This window comes from Schistocerca serialis, chromosome 1 (assembly GCF_023864345.2).
Source record: "Schistocerca serialis cubense isolate TAMUIC-IGC-003099 chromosome 1, iqSchSeri2.2, whole genome shotgun sequence".
NCBI classification, from domain to species: domain Eukaryota; kingdom Metazoa; phylum Arthropoda; class Insecta; order Orthoptera; family Acrididae; genus Schistocerca; species Schistocerca serialis.
This window is the reverse complement of record NC_064638.1, coordinates 15082048-15105197: the sequence shown is the minus strand read 5'-3', so window position 1 is coordinate 15105197 and position 23150 is coordinate 15082048. Positions and strand designations below refer to the sequence as shown.

At 39.8% G+C, this 23150-nt stretch overlaps 1 protein-coding gene across 1 annotated transcript in view; it reads left to right on the top strand.

The window, feature by feature from the left end:
* The window catches only part of LOC126460165 (molybdenum cofactor biosynthesis protein 1-like), a 197400-nt gene that overhangs the window by 92861 nt on the left and 81389 nt on the right, over nucleotides 1-23150 (top strand). The window contains 1 exon segment of the mRNA XM_050095905.1: nucleotides 16203-16427. Within this exon segment, the coding sequence (XP_049951862.1) occupies nucleotides 16203-16427 (225 nt within the window).

The following is a 23150-nucleotide window of genomic DNA, read 5'->3' as shown; positions in this document are numbered from 1 at the left end:
GATCATGTCAGTTGTTGTTCCAAACAACAGCACGTCAGGAATAGGTTCAAATGGCTCTGAGCACTATGCGACTTAACTTCTGAGGTCATCAGTCGCCTAGAATTTAGAACTAATTAAACCTAACTAACCTAAGGACATCACACACATCCATGCCCGAGGCAGGATTCGAACCTGCGAACGTAGCGGTCATTCGGTTCCAGACTGTAGCGCCTAGAACCACACGGCCACTCTGGCTGTCCAGGAATAGGTACTAAATTATTTGTCCGCTGATGACCTCACAGCTTAGAACACTAAAACACAAATGTTAATTGTTTGTTATGTCCCCTGGTAGAGTTTACAGCTGTTTACAGTTCACGATTGGTTGTTGGAGATTGGACATTACTCACATAGTGTATTTAGTGCACAGTGCAGAAAAAGGCAGTGTCCAGAAAAGTAAACAAGTGTAAAGGCAAAAGTTTCATGACAGGATGTTGTGTCACCATACTTGGAAGACAATTATAGCCAAAGACAGAAATTTAAAAGAAACTGGCTCACTTGAGCTGCGGAGACCTAGTCGAGGATTCTCAGTAGATAATTGTTAGCACAGTAGAATTTATAAAGAGACAATGTCAGTTCGTGTCAGGGAAGGTTGATTGGTAAGTATCTATCAGCTTTCTCGTAAAACTCACAATTTGAAGAATACACATCAAGGAAAAGGTAGAAGTCCAACAGTGTCAAATCTAGACAATAATATCGATCATGCAACAGTTTTGCAAAATCCCCAGTTGTACTTACTTTACTTACTTACTTACTTACTAACTTACTCAGATTTGCTGTGTACCATACAAGGAACTGGTTTCCACTAGTTCACTTGATCAGCTGCCAAGTTCTCACCTTCCTTCAAGTTTGTGTCCATGGATTGAAGATTCATTGCAAAAGTTCCAGGTGTTAAAAGGTCTTCCTGTACATCTGTATCTGTCCATTGATTTCAACAACAGTGTTGATTTTGGGATTCTTCCACCTTACATGCGTAGAACATAACCTGCAATCTTCAGTCTTCTTTCAACAATAATTTTGTGCAGGCTGTGTAGACCTCTTATTCTCAGCACTTCATCGTTTGTAACTTGGTTGGGTTAACATCTTCAGAATTCATCTCTAGCATTGTTGGTGAAAAACATGGAGACTGTGTGCTGATTTTACTGACATTTTCCAAGTCTCACACATATAAACGATAAAGGAGTGCAGTCAAAGCTTTGTTGGCATATTACAGACCTAATTGCCATATGGACTGATTTTCCAGTTCTGCTGGTGATTTCTGCATCTGTGACCTCATTATTACATATAAAGCTACCGAGATATGGCAATCTGTCAACATCTTGTATTATCTTCTATTGCACTGTAATCGGGGAAGAGACGAGTAATTTCCACTTACTTTGCACATTCTGTTTACCTTATCCCTATTAATTTTCAGCATTTTCAGCATTTAATGAGAAAGCATATAAAAATTAACTTGATGCCTTCCAAGGAGACGGTCTCTACTTAGTCTCTACTCCTTCAAGCCTGACTTTGTAAGTGTAGACCAGACATGGCTTAAATTCAGAGAAATAGTATCGACATCAATTAAGAGATATATACCAAATAAATTGAAAGGATACCAAATAAATTAAAAGGGTGGTGCACAAAATATGTCAAAACTCAGCTGCAGAAGCAATGAAAAAAAGCATGTCAAAATTTAAAAGAATGCAAAATCTCCAAGATTAGCGATGTTTTACTGAAGCTCGAAACTTAGAGTGGGTTTCAGTGCAAGATGTGTTTAATAGTTCCCATAGTGAAACTTCGTTTTGAAATCTGGAAGAAAATCCAAAGAGGTTCTGGTTGCATGTGTAGTACACCAATGGCAAGACACAACCAATACCTTCACTGCGGAATAGCTGTGGTAATATTACTGATGACAGTGCTACTAAAGCAGGGTTACTAAACACGGATTTCTGAAATTTCTTCACCAAAGACAACAAAGTTATTATTGCAGTATTCAAATCAAGAACAACTGCAACTGTGAGTAACTTAGTAGTAGCTCTCCTCAGTGTCATAAAGCAGTTGTGTTTCTTTCAGAGAATGCTGATACAATAGCTCCATTAGAAATCATATATAGCCCTGGAGATTCTAAAAGGTATCAGATAGATTATATAATGGTAGGACAGAGATTTAGGAACCAGGTTTTAAATTGTAAGACATTTCCAGGGGCAGATGTGGACTCTGACCACAATCTATTGGTTATGACCTGTAGATTAAAACTGAAGAAACTGCAAAAAGGTGGGAATTTAAGGAGATGGGACCTGGATAAACTGAAAGAATCAGAGGTTGTACAGAGTTTCAGGGAGAGCATAAGGGAACAATTGACAGGAATGGGGGAAAGAAATGCAGTAGAAGAAGAATGGGTAGCTTTGATGGATGAAGTAGTGAAGGCAGCAGAGGATCAAGTACGTAAAAAGACGAGGGCTAGTAGAAATCCTTGGGTAACAGAAGAAATATTGAATTTAATTGATGAAAGGAGAAAATATAAAAATGCAGTAAATGAAGCAGGCAAAAAGGAATACAAATGTCTCAAAAATGAGATCGACAGGAAGTGCAAAATGGCTAAGCAGGGAGGGCTAGAGGACAAATGTAGGGATGTAGAGGCTTATCTCACTAGGGGTAAGATAGGTACTGCCTACAGGAAAATTAGAGAGACCTTTGGAGATAAGAGAACCACTTGCATGAACATCAAGAGCTCAGATGGAAACCCAGTTCTAAGCAAAGAAGGGAAAGCAGAAAGGTGGAAGGAGTATATAGAGGGTCTATACAAGGGCGATACACTTGAGGACAATATTATGGAAATGGAAGAGGATGTAGATGAAGATGAAATGGGAGATACAATACTGCGTGAAGAGTTTGACAGAGCACTGAAAGACCTGAGTCGAAACAAGGCCCCTGGAGTAGACAACATTCCATTGGAACTACTGACGGCCTTGGGAGAGCCAGTCCAGACAAAACTCTACCATCTGGTGAGCAAGATGTATGAAACAGGCGAAATACCATCAGACTTCAAGAAGAATATAATAATTCCAATCCCAAAGAAAGCAGGTGTTGACAGATGTGAAAATTACCGAACAATCAGTTTAATAAGCCACAGCTGCAAAATACTAACACGAATTCTTTACAGACGAATGGAAAAACTAGTAGAAGCCGACCTCAGGGAAGATCAGTTTGGATTCCGTAGAAATACTGGAACATGTGAGGCATTACTGACCTTACGACTTATCTTGGAAGAAAGATTAAGGAAAGGCAAACCTACGTTTCTAGCATTTGTAGACTTAGGGAAATCTTTTAACAATGTTGACTGGAATACTCTCTTTCAAATTCTAAAGGTGGCAGGGGTAAAATACAGGGAGCGAAAGGCTATTTACAATTTGTACAGAAACCAAATGGCAGTTATAAGAGTCGAGGGACATGAAAGGGAAGCAGTGGTTGGGAAGGGAGTAAGACAGGGTTATAGCCTCTCCCCGATGATATTCAATCTGTATATTGAGCAAGCAGTAAAAGAAACAAAAGAAAAATTCGGAGTAGGTATTAAAATCCATGGAGAAGAAATAAAAACATTGAGGTTCGCCGATGACATTGTAATTCTGTCAGAGACAGCAAAGGACTTGGAAGAGCAGATGAACGGAATGGATGGTGTCTTGAAGGGAGGATATAAGATGAACATCAACAAAAGCAAAACGAGTGTAATGGAATGTAGTCGAATGAAGTAAGGTGATGCTGAGGGAATTAGGTTAGGAAATGAGACACTTAAAGTAGTAAAGGAGTTTTGCTATTTGGGGAGCAAAATAACTGATGTTGGTCGAAGTAGAGAGGATATAAAATGTAGACTGGCAATGGCAAGGAAAGCGTCTCTGAAGAAGAGAAATTTGTTAACATCGAGCATAGATGTAAGTGTCAGGAAGTCATTTCTGAAAGTATTTGTATGGAGTGTAGCCATGTATGGAAGTGAAACATGGATGGTAAATAGTTTGGACAAGAAGAGAATAGAAGCTTTCGAAATGTGGTGCTACAGAAGAATGCTAAAGATTAGATGGGTAGATCACATAACTAATGAGGAAGTATTGAATAGGATTGGGGAGAAAAGAAGTTTGTGGCACAACTTGACCAGAAGAAGGGATCGGTTGGTAGGACATGTTCTGAGGCATCAAGGGATCACCAATTTAGTATTGGAGGGCAGCGTGGAGGGTAAAAATAGTAGGGGGAGACCAAGAGATGAATACACTAAGCAGATTCAGAAGGATGTAGGTTGCAGTAGGTACTGGGAGATGAAGAAGCTTGCACTGGATAGAGTAGCATGGAGAGCTGCATCAAACCAGTCTCAGGACTGAAGACCACAACAACAACAACATATAGCCACTCATTTGATAAAGATCCATACCTAGAGACTGAAAAGTTGCTCAGGTCACACCAATGCTCAAGGAAGAAAAGAGGAGTAATCTACTAAATAACAGACTCATATCACTAATGTTGATTTGCATTAGGATTTTGGAACATATATTGTGTTTGAATATTATGAATTATCTCAAAGATAATGATTCATTGATAAATAGCCAAGATAGATTCAGAAATATTGACCTTTTAAAACACAGCTAGCTCTTTAGTCACACAAAGTAATAAGTGCTGTCGACTGGGGCTCTCAAATTGATTCCATATTTGTAGATTTCCAAAAGACTTTTTGAAACAGTTCCTCACAAGTATTTTCTAATCATATTGTGTGCCTATGGTGTATTGTCTCAGTTGTGCAACTGGATGTGTGGTTTCCTGTCAGAAAGGTCACAGTTCATAGTAATTGATGGAAAATCGTCAAGTAAAACAAAAGTGATATCTGACATTCCTCAAGGAAGTGTTATAGACCACCTGCTGTTGCCGATCTACATTAACAATTTAAGAGAGAATCTGAGCAGTCCTCTTAGATGATGCTATCATTTACAGTCTTGCATATCATTTACTGTCTTGTAAAGTGATCAGATGATCAAAACGACTGCAAAATGATTTAGGCTACCTATCCATATGATGCAAAAAGTGGTAACTGACCTTAAATAATAAAAATTGTTATGTCATCCGCATGAGTAGTAGAAGGCATCTACTAAATTTTGGTTACATGATAATTCACGCAGATCTAAAGGCTGTGAAGTCTATTGAATACTTAGGAATTACATTTACAAATAACTTAAATTGGAATGCTCACATAGATAACGCGGTGGGAAAGCAAACAAAAGACTGTGATTTAATAGTAAAACATTTAGAAGGTTAGGATTACTAAAGAGACTATCTACAACTATACTTGTCTGTCCTCTTTTGGAGTATTCTGCATGGTGTGAGATCCTTACCAGATAGGACTGACAAAGGACATCATTTAAAAGTTCAAAGAAGGGCAGCTCATTTTGTATTATTGGGAAACAGGAAAGTGCATGCCACAGATATCGCATGTGAATTGGGGTGGCAGTCATTAAAGCAAAAGCATTTTGCTGGAGCAGGTTCTTAAAATTTCAATCATCAATTTTCTCCTCCGAATGTGAAAATATTTTGTTAGAGCCCTCTTACATAGGGAGAAATGATCATTGTAATAAAATAAGAGAAATCAGAGCTTGTACGGAAATATTGAAGTGTTTGGTTTTCCTCAAATGCTGTAGGGGAGTGGAATGGTAGATAAATAGGTTGAGGGTGGTTCTCTGAACCCTCTGCCAGCAATTAATTGTGAATTACAGACTAGTCATGCAGATATAGATTATGTAGATAGGCTTTCAATATTGTGCACTGATTCTCTAATTTTATACATTGCTCAAATACTTTCGTGGCGCTTTGGAGTGACCCCTTCAAAATAACACTTTACCAGTCTTCTTAATATGTATTTTGGTAACCAGGTTGATAAGAAGTTACAATAATACTCTCTTATTACTCCCCAGTTTTGGGTTTTATTAATGAACAAAATCGCCGCAGTGTTCCATAACAATTACGGGCTGAAGTTTCCTGCTGATGGAACCAATATGATTTTCTGTGTTTCTGAGCATACAGGTTGTGTATGCTGTTTGGAGCCTGTTGTATGCTGAATCAAATGTTTTTATTGTTGTGATCTTCCATCTGAAGATTGGTTTCATGGAGTTGCCCATGCTAGCTTATCCTCTGTGACCCTCTTCACCTCTGGGTAACTGCTGCAGCGTACAATAACTTGAACTTGCTTACTGCAGTCAGTTTTTGGTCTCCTACAGTTGTTACCCCCATTATATTCACAGATGACCACATATTGTGGAAATTGCATATTGTAATGTAGGATGCAACAATAAGGTACAGAAAGTTTCTGTTGAAAATTACGAATTATTTAGGAATAAAGGAGATGGCTCACCAAAAGGCAGAAGCACTGTCTCATCGATAGGCACACGAACAAAAGGTATGTAGAATGAGATTTTCACCGTGCAGTGGAGTGTGCACTGATATGAAACTTCCTGGCAGATTAAAAGTGTGTGCCGGACCAAGAGTCAAACTTGGGACCTTTGCCTTTCGTGGGCAAGTGCTGAGCTATCCTTGCACGACTCACGACCCATCCTCACAGCTTTACTTCCACCAGTACCTCGTCTTCTACCTTCCAAACTAAAAGGTACGTTACTTGGCGAGCTTCCAGAATGCACTTTCTTTTTCTAGCTGTAGGGAAAACATGTGCGCGCGCCCACACACACACACACACACACACACACACACACACACACACTCTCTCTCTCTCACATGCGCATGCATGTCTCCTTATGCTGTGGTCGCTCAACTGCCAGCTCTTTACTGGCCCATGGTGAGTGTTCTGGAGTGAGGTGGGGCTTTAGAGTGGGGTAGGATGGGGTGGGTTGAGGCAATGTGAGAGATGGAGAGAGAGATGGGAGGGGTTTGGAGGGAAGCATTTAGTGGCTCGTGGGAGAGTGGGGAGCCATCTGTGGGCTAGCTAGGGGTGCAGGTAGAGGGGTCAGGTGCCAGACAGCTGGGCACTCATAGACTAGGGTGTGACGTGAGATAACAGCACACAACTAGCTGATTTGCGAGGGGGGGAGAGAGGGGTGTGTGTGTGTGGGGGGGGGGGGGGGCTGGGAGTTAACTTGGATTTAGGCCAGGAAGCAAAGGATGTGCTGTAAGTATGGCTATGAAAGTTGAGTATTCTTAAATAAGATCAGCTGGTGCCAATGTATTGGAAAGTAACTGGCACACAAAGTGCAATTGTGGCTCCTTTTTCTTTAAAAGTTTTAAATAGTCTGCAGAGCAAATTGAATTAGGAGGATCAGGCATTTGTGTGGGTCTAGGAAAGTAAATTGTAGAGCCAGATAAAAGGCGCACAAGACAGGAGGGGTACTACTACTCATCACTGCTGTATCGTGCTACTAGTACATGTCAGTGTGAGTGCACCGAGAGTGGTGTTGCCGTACATGCGTCTTTAAATTGGTCACCGACTGATCATTGCAGGCTGGCTGCTGGAGGCCGTCTCTGGGAGCCAAGCGTGCCGTGCGGTCCCTGCCGTGCCATCTGCCGGTGACTCGCACATATATTAGTGTGGAACAGTGCTGACTGACTCTCTGTGTGATTCTAGTTTGTAATGTGCACATCAGTGTTCTGTGTCTTGTTGAGTCCTTAGAGGCATATTGTTCGGAGGTTATTATTAAAGCCATATTTGTGCGACTTGGATCACACTTCAGTATTTATTTATTTATTTATTTCTTGTTCCATTTATCCAGTTAGTGAGTCAATCACAAGGATATGGAACGTGTCAAATTGTACAGGTTTCAATTTAAACTATACAAGGGCAATTCAATGGCAAATTGTACATAGTTTAAGTAAGACATACTATAAATACAGTAACAGATACAATATCAGCTAGATAACATAACAACCATTTGACAGAAAAAGGAGTTTCAAATAAAGGTTAAAGGCAAGAGCACAAAGTCAAATCAGATATTAGGCCTACAAAAGTAAATACATGTACAGCCAATCTGTTGTTACAAAAAGTGTGCTAATTCCCAAATGCACAATAAAATCAATTGAACTACTTCTAGACACAATAAGTTTAGTGATGGTATACATTTTCTTTCAGGTATTCATCCACAGTATAATAAGATTTCTCTGTCAGGTAATCTTTGAGAACTCGTTTAAATTTTGGCAGTTCTGTATGAACACATTTGATATGTAGTGGTAGAGCATTGAACAGCTTAATGCTGGAGTAGTAAACTCCTTTTTGTACCAGAGTGAGACGTTTCATTTCTAAATGTAGATTGTTTTTCTTTCTGGTGTTATAACCATGGAATTTACTGTTGTCTTGGTAGATGGAATAATTTTTGCACACAAAGGTCAGCAAGGAAAAAATATACTGTGAGGCAGTTGTTAGGATACCTATCTTCCGAAACAAGTGCCTGCAAGAGTGTCTTTGATTAACCCCACACGTTATTCTGATTGCTTTTTTTTTGGATGGTGAAAACTTGTTTTGCAAGTGGTTGGTTCCCCCAGAATATGATAGCATATGACATCAATGAGTGGAAGTAGCCAAAGTAGGCAACCTTAATTGTGTCAACTTCAGCCACTGAAGAAATTACCCGTAGTGAAAATGTTGCCGAGCTAAGTTTTTTACATAGATGAAGAATGTGAACTGACCAATTACATTTACTGTCTATGTAAGCACCCAGGAATTTTGTTTCTTCAACTTTCTGTATTGGTTGATCTCTACATTTTATGTCAATTTCATTGGGATTACTTTGTGATGTATGGAACCTCATATAATGAGTTTTATCTGCATTGAGTGAGAGACCATTTGAGGACAAACAATTTAAGATGTCATTAAAAACAGTAGTTGTAGTTTTTTCAAGATCATGATCAGTCAAATCGTCAATTAGAATTGTGGTATCATCGGCAAACAGGGTAAATTTGCTGTTTGTCTCAGAACAAAGAGGAAGATCATTAATAAAGATGAGGAAAATCAGTGGGCCCAAAACGGAGCCTTGAGGCACACCACACGTTATCATGCCCCATTCAGACGAGGCAGGTTCTCCAGAAGAGCCATTTAGCATTACAGTCGGCTTCTGATCCTGTAGATATGATTGTAGCCACAAGCCAACAGTACCACCTAAACCATAGTATTCTGCCTTTTTCCAAAGAATTTGGTGGTTTACACAGTCAAAGGCTTTCGTAAGATCGCAAAAAATATCCACTGGAGACATTTTTTTGTTAATGGCTTCCAAAACTTGGTTGCTGAAAGAGAATATTGCCTGTTCAGTACAAAGACCGGCACGAAAACCAAACTGATTTTTGCTTAAGATACTATGGAATTTGAGATGGTCTACAATCCTCCTGTGCATGAGTTTTTCTAGAATTTTCGAGAAGGTAGTTAATAGGGATATTGGGCGATAGTTTGTAACAATGCTTTTATCCCCTTTTTTAAAGAGAGGAATCACTACAGCCAACTTAAGTCTGTCAGGGACAATCCCATCTTGTAGGGATGCATTGTATATGTTGCATAAGGCGGGACTAACAAATTTATAACAGTGTTTCAGTATTTTACTAGAAATATTGTCCACACCAGCAGAATTTTTGTTTTTTAATGATCTAATTACTCTTATGACTTCGCTTACAGTAAATGGAGATAAGGATAACTGTGGGATTCTGTTGCTAATAGCTTTCTGTAGGAGGGACAATGATTCTTCCATAGAACCATTACAGCTTGTCTTCTCTGCTGCTCTCAAAAAGTGGTTATTAAATATTTCTGCAACCAACTCAGGTTTCTTTATGATACTGTCCCCTGTTTTAATCTCTACCTGAGACATGTTCCCTGTTGTCCTGCCAGTTTCCCTCTTTATTACATTCCTTATAGTTTTAATTTTATTTTCTGAGCTTTCAATTTCTGATTTTATGTACATACTTTTACATTTATTTATAACCTTCTTGAGAATGCTGCAGTAAAGTTTGTAGTGTTGTCATTTCTTTGGATCATTACAAGTCCTGAGAGAACTGTATAACATCCTTTTTGTTCTACAAGATGTTGTTATCCCTGTAGTGATCCAAGACTTCTTGGCATTGCCTATATGACTATTTCTAACTACTTTTTTTGGGAAAGATGGACTCAAATACAGACATGAATTCATTTAAAAATGAATTGTACTTTTTGTTTACATCTGTTTCCCTATCAACTCGGCTCCAGTCTATCTCTTTTAGGCTATCACTGAATTTTTTAAGGCCCTGTTCATTTATTATCCTAAAAGATTTCCAAGAATGCTCGGAACTGTTGCACACACTGATGTAATTGAGCCTAAGCAATTGACCACCATGATCAGAAAGGCCAAGGATTGGATGTACAGTGATCTCATTCCATGTAGACTTATCTATAAATATATTATCTATCAGACTTTTACTGTTAACAGCAACCCTAGTTGGGAAATCTACTATTGTCATCAGGTTATAAGACTCCATTAAATGTACTAAATCAGCTTTACTATTGCTCTCATTTAGGAAATCAACATTAAAGTCACCAGTAATTATCAAGTTCTTGGACTTTGAGTACAGTATGGATAATAAAGAATCTAAGTGCTTAAGAAATACATTCAAAATTCCCTGAGGGAGATCTATACAGTGCTAACACTACAGCCGTGAAGTCATTTACAGTAATCTCAACACCACATACTTCAATTTGTCGCTCTATACAATGGCTCTTTAAATCTAATGCATTGTAAAATATGTTGTTTTTTACATAAATTACCACTCCACCTTTTTCCATGATGGTTCTTGAGTAATGCACTGCCTGACACACAGTATTACTTGGTTAGTACATCACCACAAACATATGGACCGGGACTGTACATGCTTTGACAGTTTGCTACGTCTCTCTCTTCTAGGACTGACATGGTAGCTGCCTTGCATTTCTTAATGACTCTGACCTTGTCAACCACAAACCGAATCTTAGTACAGTCATGATTTCCCTGAAGAGATTACATGACAGCAGAGACTTGTAAAATTGTGTTACCCATTTCTCTAGCCAGTGAAGATTCATTCTATACCTTCAGATACAGTGTCATTTAGGAGTAGAACAGCAAGAAATACGTAGCTCCTCTAACAGTAATGACAGTTTATCACCTCCCAACACTACATGTGCCAATGTTTCAGTGCATTTTTGAATATGTTTGTTAACAGATTCATCAACACAAGAAAAATTTATGATCTCAGTAGCATCTTATTTCTTAACTCATACTTTACTATTCATCAGAATCTTCATCTCTGCTCTTTGATTCGTCAGAGCTCCCTGCTGTACTTTGTTTTATTTCATAGTCAGAATTAGTTGAAATACCACCTACCGTATTTACCCAAATCTAAGCCGCACTCAAACCTGAAAAATGAGACTCGAAATAAAGGAAAGAAAAAAAAAAATTCCCGAATCTAAGCCACACCTGAAATTTGAGACTCGGAAGTTCAAGGGGAGAGAAAAGTTTTAGGCCGCACCTCCAAATCGAAACAAAGTCGGTCCATTGTAATATGAGACACAATTTAGGTCGAATGAATGACGATACAGCTACAGTAGTTTGGTTCGAGTCGTAAGCTTAGCAGTTAAGCTTTACCAGGTAGCCTTTGCTATGCATCAGGCGCTCCATCCGTATTTATACTGGTACCCTTCCTTTTTCACGTGCTTCGTCTGGTTTGAATCGATTGCTTATTTTCCTTTGATCTGATAAGTGCCGTTTTCCTTGTTATAGGCGTTTATGTCACTCTAAGCTGAAAATGCATTACTGTACTGTGTCATGCATTGTTTGTCGCATTCTGATAGTGCGTGTTTGCGGCCTGTCGTCACTCGTGGCATGGCTTGCTTTTGTGCACGCTACCGCTGCCTACAATTAAAAAAAAAAAAAAAAAAAAAAAAAGAGAGAGAGAGAAATCATCTCATTAGCGAAACAATGGCAAGAGACTACTATTTGTTGTTGTTCCTTACACTGCTGCTTTCTTTGATAATGATCAACAAGAACCAAATAATAGACTGCGTATGATAGAACATGTTCTGAACGAGAGTTAGGTGAAAATTTTTCTCCATTTGAAAATCTTTGGGGCCGCTTCTTTAGTACATCAAATTCTGCACAGAAATTAGAGTCATCTTGGATATAAAAATCTAGTCAGTTGCCGTGCTTCATTTCTGACTGTATCACTATTAGGCATAAGAATAATATGAATATAAACATGACACGATACGTATATTCTTCCGCGTTTGCTGTTGTCTCACTCTAGTTTCGTAGTTTATTAGGCAGACAGGATTTAAATAAGATAGCAGCAAACACGAAAGAATACGTGGCAAAATGTTTATATTCGTATTACTCTTATGATGAAGAGAATACTGCATGTGATTCACATTTCATCAGGTTCCTATTAGCAACCGTCTCTTCTCACAGGTAGGAAAAAATTCAGAACATTGAGTTGGCCATATTGACAAACATCCCAAACAGTCTTGCCGGTCGGATTTTCGTAATACATTGAAGTTCTGCTACATTCGAAGATGAACAATACGGAATTTGTATTTACTTCGTTGGATAATGTATGAAAATTGTCTTCCACCTTTTTTTTTTAATTTATTTACTGACGCAGAGGTTTTGGCGCCAGTATTTATCTTTGTGCCCACGAAGCATGCCTGTGTAGCGCTACATATATTCGACGGCAGAAATTAGTTGTTTCAGCACCTACCGACATTTTTCAGAACTTCCACTTGCTTTGCACTCGATTCCAAGCCGCATGCGGTTTTTTGGATTACAAAAACCAGAAAAAAAGTGCGGCTTAGATTTGAGTAAATACGGTACATCCTCTCCTTTGGATTCAACTTCTTAAGTATTATATTTCAAGTCAACACCTGCTAATCTGTGAGACCGAAATGATGAGCCATACTACTCTATTTCACTGTACCTGTATGTTTCATTTGTATAACATTTTATTCCATCATAGATGCTGAACTTATAGTTTCATATATGCATTGCAGCAGCAGACACAATAAAAGTAGCAATCAGCAGTGCTTAGTTTGTTGAATGGGTAAAAAATATGCCATTGTCCCAGTTCCACATATCCCCAAAATTTGATTCTGCCAAATTCTGTACTCTCTGAAATCGAATGTTTAATCCAAAGATGAAAGTGAACAAGTTTGATGCAGTATTGCTAATATTGTTTATTACTCATCTTGCTGAATGAAGTGCATACCGTATCCTTTCTGAAAGGTTTGCAGAAGTAATGCACATACCAGTTTTCTAAAAACTTACATTGAGATTGTGCTCTCCTTCCTCTTGTACAAATTAGTAGAGCCCTTCGGATTACTCCACAATATGCCTCTTGGCAAGGTGGTAACAACAGTATTATGAAAAGGATTGATTGGCACTCACTGTATAGTGTAGATGTGTTGCTGGCAGGGGGGGGGGGGGGGGGGGAAAGGAACACCACCTATTATTAAACACGTAAGCTTTTGGTGCAAACCCCCCCCCCCCCCTCTTCCCTCACACACACACACACACACACACACACACACACACACACACGCACACACACACGCACACGAACACACATGTGCGCAAATGCAGATCACACATACATGACCACTGTCTCCGGCTGCTAGGGCCAGACTGGGAGCAACTGTGCATCATGGGAGAAACAACGGTCGTGTGTGTGTGTGTGTGTGTGTGTGTGTGTGTGTGTGTGTTTTGTCCACTTTGGAAGAAGACTTTCTGATGGAAAGCTTACGTGTTTAGTAGTCTTTTTGTTGTGCTTGTCTGTGACCTAACATCTCCTGTATACAGTGAATAGCAATGTATCTTTTTTATAATATGGTCATTACTCCAGCCTAGATTTCTATTGTTTGTTTCCTTTTAAGACCTTATAAAGACAGTTACTGACAATTTCTTTTTTCTTATTGGAGAAAAGTAAAACCATATAGGGGCCAGACGTAGATTGTAAATGAATATGGAATAGAGTATTTTTATTCTCCCTGTATGCAGTGTCAATAACGTCACCTCACACACTTCATTTCTGGCAGCACCTCCTTCTCAACACATGACTGTCCCCCACCACCTCACCATAGTCTTCAAGTTATATCCTATAGCACTTCTGGGTGGACAAATAGATGAAGGATGTAGTTTAAAACAGTATAACTAAACTTAAAAGTCAAACTGCCCTTTTATAGAGACTGCCATCATTATTTAAACATACTAAACAACATCAAAACAGTCAAAAGAAATTTTTTTTCAAAAGAGCGGAAAATTGTAGTGAAATTCATGAGAGGATTGTTTTAAATTGTTATATCTTAAATCAATGAGTATGCCAGCATTTCCCAGGATTTTCTGGCTTAATTAAGACTAGGTCATGCCACCACAGTGGTCAGACAGTGGACTTGACTTCCAGAGGACAACGGACCCGAATCCCATCGGGCCATCAAAATTTGGGTTTTCCTTGATTTCCCTAAATGATTTAAGACAAATGCTGGGATGGTTCCTTTGAAAAAGATGACATTCGGCTGAGGAAGCTAATTTCTGTGGCATGTCTGATGACACAGTGCTGGTGGAAGCACGAGTATTTCAGAGCACACCATTCATTGCACATTGTTAAACATAGGGCTCTGCTGCAGACAACCCCTGTATGTTCCCATGTTGACAACACAGTTGAATTACAATTTCTGTGGCTCAGGAGCATTGAGATTGGGCAGTGAATCAATAGAAATGTGTCATCTGGTTGAATCATTCGAGTTTCGCATTACACCTACTTGATGGTTTTGTGCACATACACTGTCAACAGAGTGAATTGGTGCTTGAAAGGTGCACTTTGCTACAGACTTAGGCCAGTGGGAGCAATATTATGCTATGGAGGACATTCACCTGGTCTTCTATGGGTCCTGTGGTAGTAACTGAAGGCTCCATAACAGCTTTGTTCTGTGTGAACATTATTGTGCACTGTCCGCACCCTGTCCCTAATGAAGGTGACATGTTTCAACAATATGACTTTCAGTGTCACGAGGCCAGAATCAAATTCACCCCTTCTGAATCTGATGGAATACATCTGCGATGCTATCAGATACCAGTTCTGCACCCAGAAACCACTGATCTCCAATTTATGGGAATTACATGACCTGTGCTTAGACATGCGGTGCTGCATAATGCTGGGAACATACCTCACATAATGCTGGGAACATACCTGAAATTTGTTGAACTTGTCCCACACAAAATCACTGCTGTATTGTGTTCCAACAGTGGACAAACACATTATCAAACAGGAGGTCATAGTGTTTTGTCTCATCAGTTTATATATTCAATGCTTGAATGAAAGGTGTGCTCTTTTCCTTTTTTCTGCCATTGCGTGTATGTGTAAAGCAGGATGTTCTACCATTTGGGCATGTTTATATGATGGCTGTCAGCATTACCACCTGCACAGATACTAAATGCTCCTTTTGTGAAGACCTTTTATCTTGAGAACACTTTCAACTTTGTTTCACAAATGGCAGCACAGTTTCATGTAATTGTTAAAATAATACTTTCAGCAAAAGATGTGTGCATTGGAGTGGGGAAAAAGATTGGAGATGTATGTAGTTTAATTTTCATAAATTGTTAAGAAGGTTAACAGCTTGGCATGCTAAGATAAATTCAGACATTCTCTAAAAAGAGAGAAAAAGATTAATTTAACAGAATCAGTGAGGTATACAAATATAACAACAGACTTGTAGAACCATTATTTTGTAGGTTAGATTAGATTAGATTCAGCTTTTGTTCCAAGACCCAAAACATGAGACGATTCTCATGGGTGAGTAACATGCCAGAAAGTATAACATAAAAAATATAAAACATTTGAATACCCTGATCATTTGTCAGGAGATTGTCAAACTAGGTGAATACAATACAAACTGGAACAGCTAATATTTTCAGAATTGATACGCTGTCAGACTGAAACATTGTTATGCACTATTAATAAATTTATCAAACAAAAAGTACATAATCTTGACTGTTATGACAAAGTGCTCTCAGAACTGAAATCTAACAGACATTCTTATTTAAGCTGGCCTAACAGCCACTGTTAAGATATTCATCTATTGAGTAGGATGAGTTACCTATCAAAAAGTCTTTCAAACTCTGTTTAAACCATGCTTTATCTGATACCAAGTTTTTAATGGTGTCTTTCTTCCACAGATAAATTGTGTTGTAATGCGAGGTTTTAATGAAGATGAAGTGTGCAGTTTTGTGGAGTTAACAAAAGAGAAAAATGTTGATGTAAGATTTATCGAGTACATGCCTTTCAGTGGCAACAAATGGAATGATGGGAAGATGGTCTCATTTAGTTAAATGGTCCAAATAATTAGAAAGCAGTGGCCTAATTTTGATCCTCTGCCCAATGGGCCCAATGATACCTCAAAGGTACGTGCAGTATTACATATGAACATACATTGAAAATAATTTAATGTTTATGTCTTACTACCAATCACAATAATACTTCACATCTGCTGGTGGTATGAGAGATGGACTGGTTTAGTTACATATTTCTCATCCCATTCAGTAAGTCTGTCCTGGCCTGGGTTTCTCTGCAGCTTTTCTACAACTCTCCCCATTTCCTAAACCTTGACAATCCTTTTCTTTCTTCCCTTTTCCTTCCCCTTCATTGTTTATGCCAGAAGAAGAACCCACTGGCTCCGAAAGCTTGCACATTTCCATAACTTTAAGGGGAGTTAGAAGGGGAAAACATTCTTTTCACTTTTTCGGGTTTTTACCTGATTATAAAATTTGCAGTTTTTCAAATAAAATGATATGTATATTACTTATAAACTTGCGTGGGAAGTATTTTATTTTATTTTCTAAAATATAATCTACACTAGTTGAAAATGTTAAAATTTTTACACGCATTACTTCAAGACCTAATAAAATCGGTAATTTTTTATGTACAGGGTAGTCCATTGATCGTGACCGGGCCATATATCTCACGAAATAAGTGTCAAACGAAAAAACTACAAAGAACGAAATTTGTCTAGCTCGAAGGGGGAAACCGGCTGGCGCAATGGTTGGCCTGCTATAAGGCGCTGCCATAGCTCAAACTGATATCAACTGTGTTTTTTTAAATAGGAACCCCATTTTTTATTGCATATTCATGTAATACGTAAAGAAATGTGAATGTTTTAGTTGGACCACTTTTTTCGCTTTGTGATAGATGGCGCTGTAATAGTCACAAACATACGTCTCATAATTTTAGACGAACAGTTGGTAACAGGTAGGTTTTTTAAATTAAAATACAGAATGTAGGTACATTTGAACATTTTATTTTGGTTGTTCCATATGTGATACATGTACCTTTGTGAACTTATCATTTCTGAGAACGCATGCTGTTACGGCGTGATTACCTGTGAATACCACATTAATGCAATAAATGCTCAAAATGATGTCTGTCAACCTCAATGCCTTTGGCAATACGTGTAACGACATTCCTCTCAACAGTGAGTAGTTCGCCTTCCGTAATGTTCGCACATGCATTGACAATGCACTGACGCATGTTGTCAGGCATTGTCGGTGGATCACAATAGCAAATATCCTTCAACTTTCCCCACAGAAAGAAATCCGGGGACGTCGGATCCGGTGAACGTGCGGGCCATGGTATGGTGCTTTGACGACCAATCCACCTGTCATGAAATATGCTATTCAATACTGCTTCAACCGCACGCAAACTATTTGCTGGACATCCATCACGTTGGAAGTACATCGCCATTCTGTCATGCAGTGAAACATCTAGTAGTAACATTGGTAGAACATTATGCAGGAAATCAGCATACATTGCACCATTTAGATTGCCATCGATAAAATGGGGGCCAATTATCCTTCCTCCCTTAATGCCACACCATACATTAACCTGCCTAGGTCGCTGCTGTTCCACTTGTTGCTGCCATCATAGATTTTCCGTTGCCCAATAGTGCATATTATGGCGGTTTAGGTTACCACTGTTGGTGAATGATGCCTCATCACTAAATAGAATGCATGCAAAAAATCTTTCATCGTCCTGTAATTTCTCTTGTGCCCAGTGGCAGAACTGTACATGATGTTTAAAGTCATCGCCATGCAATTCCTGGTGCATAGAAATATGGTACGGGTGCAATCGATGTTGATGTAGCATTCTAAACACCGACGTTTTTGAGATTCCCAATTCTCACACAATTTGTCTGCTACTGATGTGTGGATTAGCTGCCCCAGCAGCTAAAACACCTACTAGGGCATCATCATTTGTTGCAGGTCGTGGTTGATGTTTCACATGTGGCTGGACACTTCCTGTTTCCTTAAATAATGTAACTATCCGGCGAATGGTCTGGACACTTCAATGATATCGTCCAGGATACCAAGCAGCATACATAGCACACGCCCCTTGGGCATTTTGATCACAATAGCCATACATCAACACGATATCGACCTTTTCCGCAATTGGTAAACGGTCCATTTTAACACAGGTAATGTATCACGAAGCAAATACCGTCCGCACTGGCGGAATGTTATGTGATACCACATACTTATATGTTTGTGACTATTACAGCAGCTGGCTGGAGTGGCCGAGCAGTGCTAGGCGCTACAGTCTGGAAACGCGCGACCGCTACGGTCGCAGGTTCGATCCTGCCTCAGGCATGGATGTGTGTGATGTCCTTAGGTTAGTTAGATTTAAGTAGTTCTAAGTTCTAGGGGACTGATGACCTCAGAAGTTAAGTCCCATAGTGCTCAGAGCCATTTGAACCATTTTTGACTATTATAGCCCCATCTATCACAAAGCGAAAAAAGTGGTCCAGCTAAAACATTCATATTTCTTTACGTACTACATGAATATGTAATAAAAAATGGGGGTTCCTATTTTAAAAAAATGCAGTTGATATGAGTTTGACCCATGGCAGTGCCATCTACCAGGCCAACCATAGCGCCATCTGGTTTCTCCCTTCAAGCTAGACGAATTTCGTTCTTTGTAGTTTTTTCATTTGATGCTTATTATGTGAGATATTTGGCCCGGTCACTATCAATGGACCACCCTGTAGAAAGCTGTGGATTGCTGTGTTATAAAGGTTAAATTATGTGTTTGTATTGGTAGCACTGTCAAAAATAGTATCGTATCTTTTCATAGTATAAACATGCTTTGTATATCGAAGTGCTAACATTTTTCCGAGGAATAGTGACGAATAGACTGGTAAATCTCTCAAAAAGTATGACTCCAAAATGAAGTGTTTTTAAGAAATGTGGGTTTCATGGTAATAAATTTTTGAATAAAGAGAAACATTGTGTTCAGCATGTGGTGTGTGAAGTTACAGACAATGAAATACTCGCAAACTCATGAGTATCTAGAGAAACACCCATTAGTGCTTCGAAGATTAAAATAAAACATAGTGATAACACAGTTATCTGAAAACAAAACTCATGTAAATGGTAGGTTAGGTTATATTCTGATACATCTACACATCGTAACAGGGGTGTTATGTGAATGTGTGTGCTGTATGTATGTGGAGGGCCAGTTAGTTTACATGAAGACATTGAGGTATCAAATGGACTAGCCAGGAAACTTATCATTAATTCTGCCAGTTGGAAATATACTCATTCATTTTGGAGTTCTGATAAGTGTAAAGATAATTATTTTGAAATAAATGTTAGGTGGTTTTATGGATTGAGAGCTATTGGCAAAGGACACACTGCAGCAGAAACAATGTGTGTCGTGATGTATATGCCATGCCCACTTTGTAAAATGAACAAGTATGCAGGATTTATTGGAGCTGCTGTGAAATCCACTGCATGTGAGTCAATTAAGGGTGCTGCAAATGAAGCTGCTGAAATAAACGATGGTATGATTGACATATCAGTAGCTTTTGGGGCACTTGGTAGAAGCGCAGCTGAAGTTCTAAGAATTCTGTTGCTACAGTGACCAGTGGTGGATACTGGAAAGCTAATAGATTTCCAGATTTAACCAAACATTCTTATAAGTATAAATCAGGGAATGAAGAAGGGCATATCTGTGACAGAAATTATGTAGGACAACTAGTCGTACGGAGGCCTGTGCAGCTGTTGAAATTTATAATCGATCTGTAAACTAAAGGGGAGTGTGTTACACTAAGTTCTTAGGTTGTGCAGAATCAAATGCATATAACAGTGTAGTAGCCACTCAGCCTTATGGTGAGAAGCTTATCACAGAACTGGAATGTGTTGGTCATGCCCTCCTGGATCTGGTTCATGGTGCAATTACCGCAATGCCCAGTACTCAAACAGGTCATACAGCCATAAACATTATATCCCAGCAGCAGTTGTGGATATCATAAAACCTGTTTACAGAGACCTGGCAATCCTGAATTATTGAAGAAGTGTCTGCATTGTCAGACTCAAAATTCCAATGAGTCGTTCAGTAATCTTATAGCGTCAGTGTCGTCGTAACTGCCGTCTGCGTCACGTCTGCTGTGCAGCGAGCTATGCTGATTTAAGTATTAACTCTATTTTTCTTACTTGTAACTTCTTCTTCCGTGTGTTCTTGCTTTTAGGAAGCTTTAATTGTCGAGTGCTAGTAATAGTGTTCCATAGATTTTGTGTTTGTTTTGAATACAGTCAGAGAAAGTCCGTTTAGTCAGCCATAGTGCCAGTAGTGCTAGTGTTTGTTTTCAATACAGTCCAGAGACAGGTAGTGCTATTTTCATTGTTTTCTACAGGAAGTGTCTAGTAACCACAGTTTAGTCAACTATCAGCCGCCTTTAGTGAATTAGCAGTCTAGTTATAAGTTGATTAACTCTCTACAGTAAATTGATTTCTTAAGATGAATAGGATGTGAGACTGCTGTGTACGGACACAGGAGGAGCTGGCCACTGTTCGCAAACAGCTGAACGTGTTGATGCCCGCGGTTAGCCGTCTTCAGGCAGTGGTGAGTCTGGTGCGTTGCATGGTACACCCCAGGTGTTACATGCTTCACCCACTGACCCTGCTGTCGACACATCTTTGCGGATACCGGGCGCGGTTGTGCCACCCTCTTCCCAAGGGGAGTGGCGGGTTCAGCGGCGTTCGTGGCGCACGAGGCGGAGGGTCAGTGTGGAGGCTGGCCGTGTGGCATCGCCCGTTCTGCCTGTGAGTGGACATGTGGCCACTCCTTCAGCAAGGTCCGAGCAGGCACATGGGGGGAGGGGTTTATTAGTTATTGGGAGCTCCAACGTTAGGCGGGTGATGGAGCCGCTTAGGGAAATAGCGGAAAGGTCGGGGAAGAAGGTCAGTGTTCACTCTGTCTGCTTGCCGGAGGTCTCATCCGAGATGTGGAGGAGACCGTGCCGGCAGTGATAGAGAGCACTGGGTGCACCCGACTGCAAATTGTTGCTCATGTCGGCACCAATGACTCCTGCCGTCTGGGTTCAGAGGTCATCCTCAGTTGGTTCAGGCGGTTAGCGGAGTTGGTAAAGGCGGAAAGCCTCGCGGGGTGGAATCTGAGCTAGCTATTTGTAGTATCGTTCCCAGAACCGATAGTGATCCTCTGGTTTGGAGCCGAGTGGAAGGCTTAAACCAGGGACTCAGACGATTCTGCGGAGATCTGGGGTGCAAATTTCTCGACCTCCGCTATCGGGTGGAGAAATGTAGGGTCCCCCTGAATAGGTCACGCATGCACTACATGCAGGAAGCGGCTACAAGGGTAGCGGAGTATATGTGGAGTGCACATGTGGGTTTGTTAGGTTAGAGAATTCCCTCCCTAGGCCCGACAAGACACCTCCTGAGATGCGGCAAGGTAGGAGTAAACAAAATGCAACAGGGAATAACAATATTAATGTGCTAATAGTAAACTGCAGGAGCGTCTATAGAAAGGTCCCAGAACTGCTCTCATTAATAAACGGTCACAATGCCCACATAGTACTAGGGACAGAAAGTTGGCTGAAACCAGATGTAAACAGTAATGAAATTCTAAACTCAGATTGGAATGTATACCGCAGAGACAGGCTGGACAGTGAAGGGGGAGGCATGTTTAAAGCAATAAGAAGTGCAATAGTATCGAAGGAAATTGACGGAGATCCGAAATGTGAAATAATTTGGGTGAAGGTCACGGTTAAAGCAGGCTCAGACATGGTAATGGGATGTCTCTATAGGCCCCCTGGCTCAGCAGCTGTTGTGGCTGAGCACCTGAAGGATAATTTGGAAAATATTTCGAGTAGATTTGCCCAACATGTTATAGTTCTGGGTGGAGATTTTAATTTGCCGGATATAGACTGGGAGACTCAAACTTTCATAACGGGTGGCAGGGACAAAGAATCCAGTGAAATTTTTTAAGAGCTTTATCTGAAAACTACCTTGACCAGTTAAACAGAGAACTGACTCGTGGCAATAACATATTAGACCTTCTAGTGACAAACAGACCTGAACTATTTGAAACAGTTAACGCAGAACAGGGAATCAGTGATCATAAAGCGGTTACTGCATCGATGATTTCAGCCGTAAATAGAAATATTAAAAAAGGTACGAAGATTTTTCTGGTTAGCAAAAGTGACAAAAATCAGATTTCAGAGTACCTGACGGCTCAACACAAAAGTTTTGTTTTAAGTACAGATAGTGTTGAGGATCAGTGGACAAAGTTCAAAACCATCGTACAATATGCGTTAGATGAGTATGTGCAAAGCAAGATCGTAAGAGATGGAAAAGAGCCAGCGTGGTACAACAACCGAGTTAGAAAACTGCTGCGGAAGCAAAGGGAACTTCACAGCAAACATAAACATAGCCAACACCTTGCAGACAAACAAAAATTACGCGAAGCGAAATGTAATGTGAGGAGGGCCATGCGAGAGGCGTTAAATGAATTCGAAAGTAAAGTTCTATGTACTGACTTGGCAGAAAATCCTAAGAAATTTTGCTCCTATGTCAAAGCAGTAGGTGAATCAGAACAAAATGTCCAGACACTCTGTGACCAAAAAGGTACTGAAACAGAGGATGATGGACTAAAGGCCGAAATACTAAATGTCTTTTTCCAAAGCTGTTTCACAGAGGAAGACTGCACTGTAGTTCCTTCTCTAGATTGTCGCACAGATGACAAAATGGTAGATATTGAAATAGATGACAGAGGGATAGAGAAACAATTAAAATCACTCAAAAGAGGAAAGGCCGCTGGACCTGATGGGATACCAG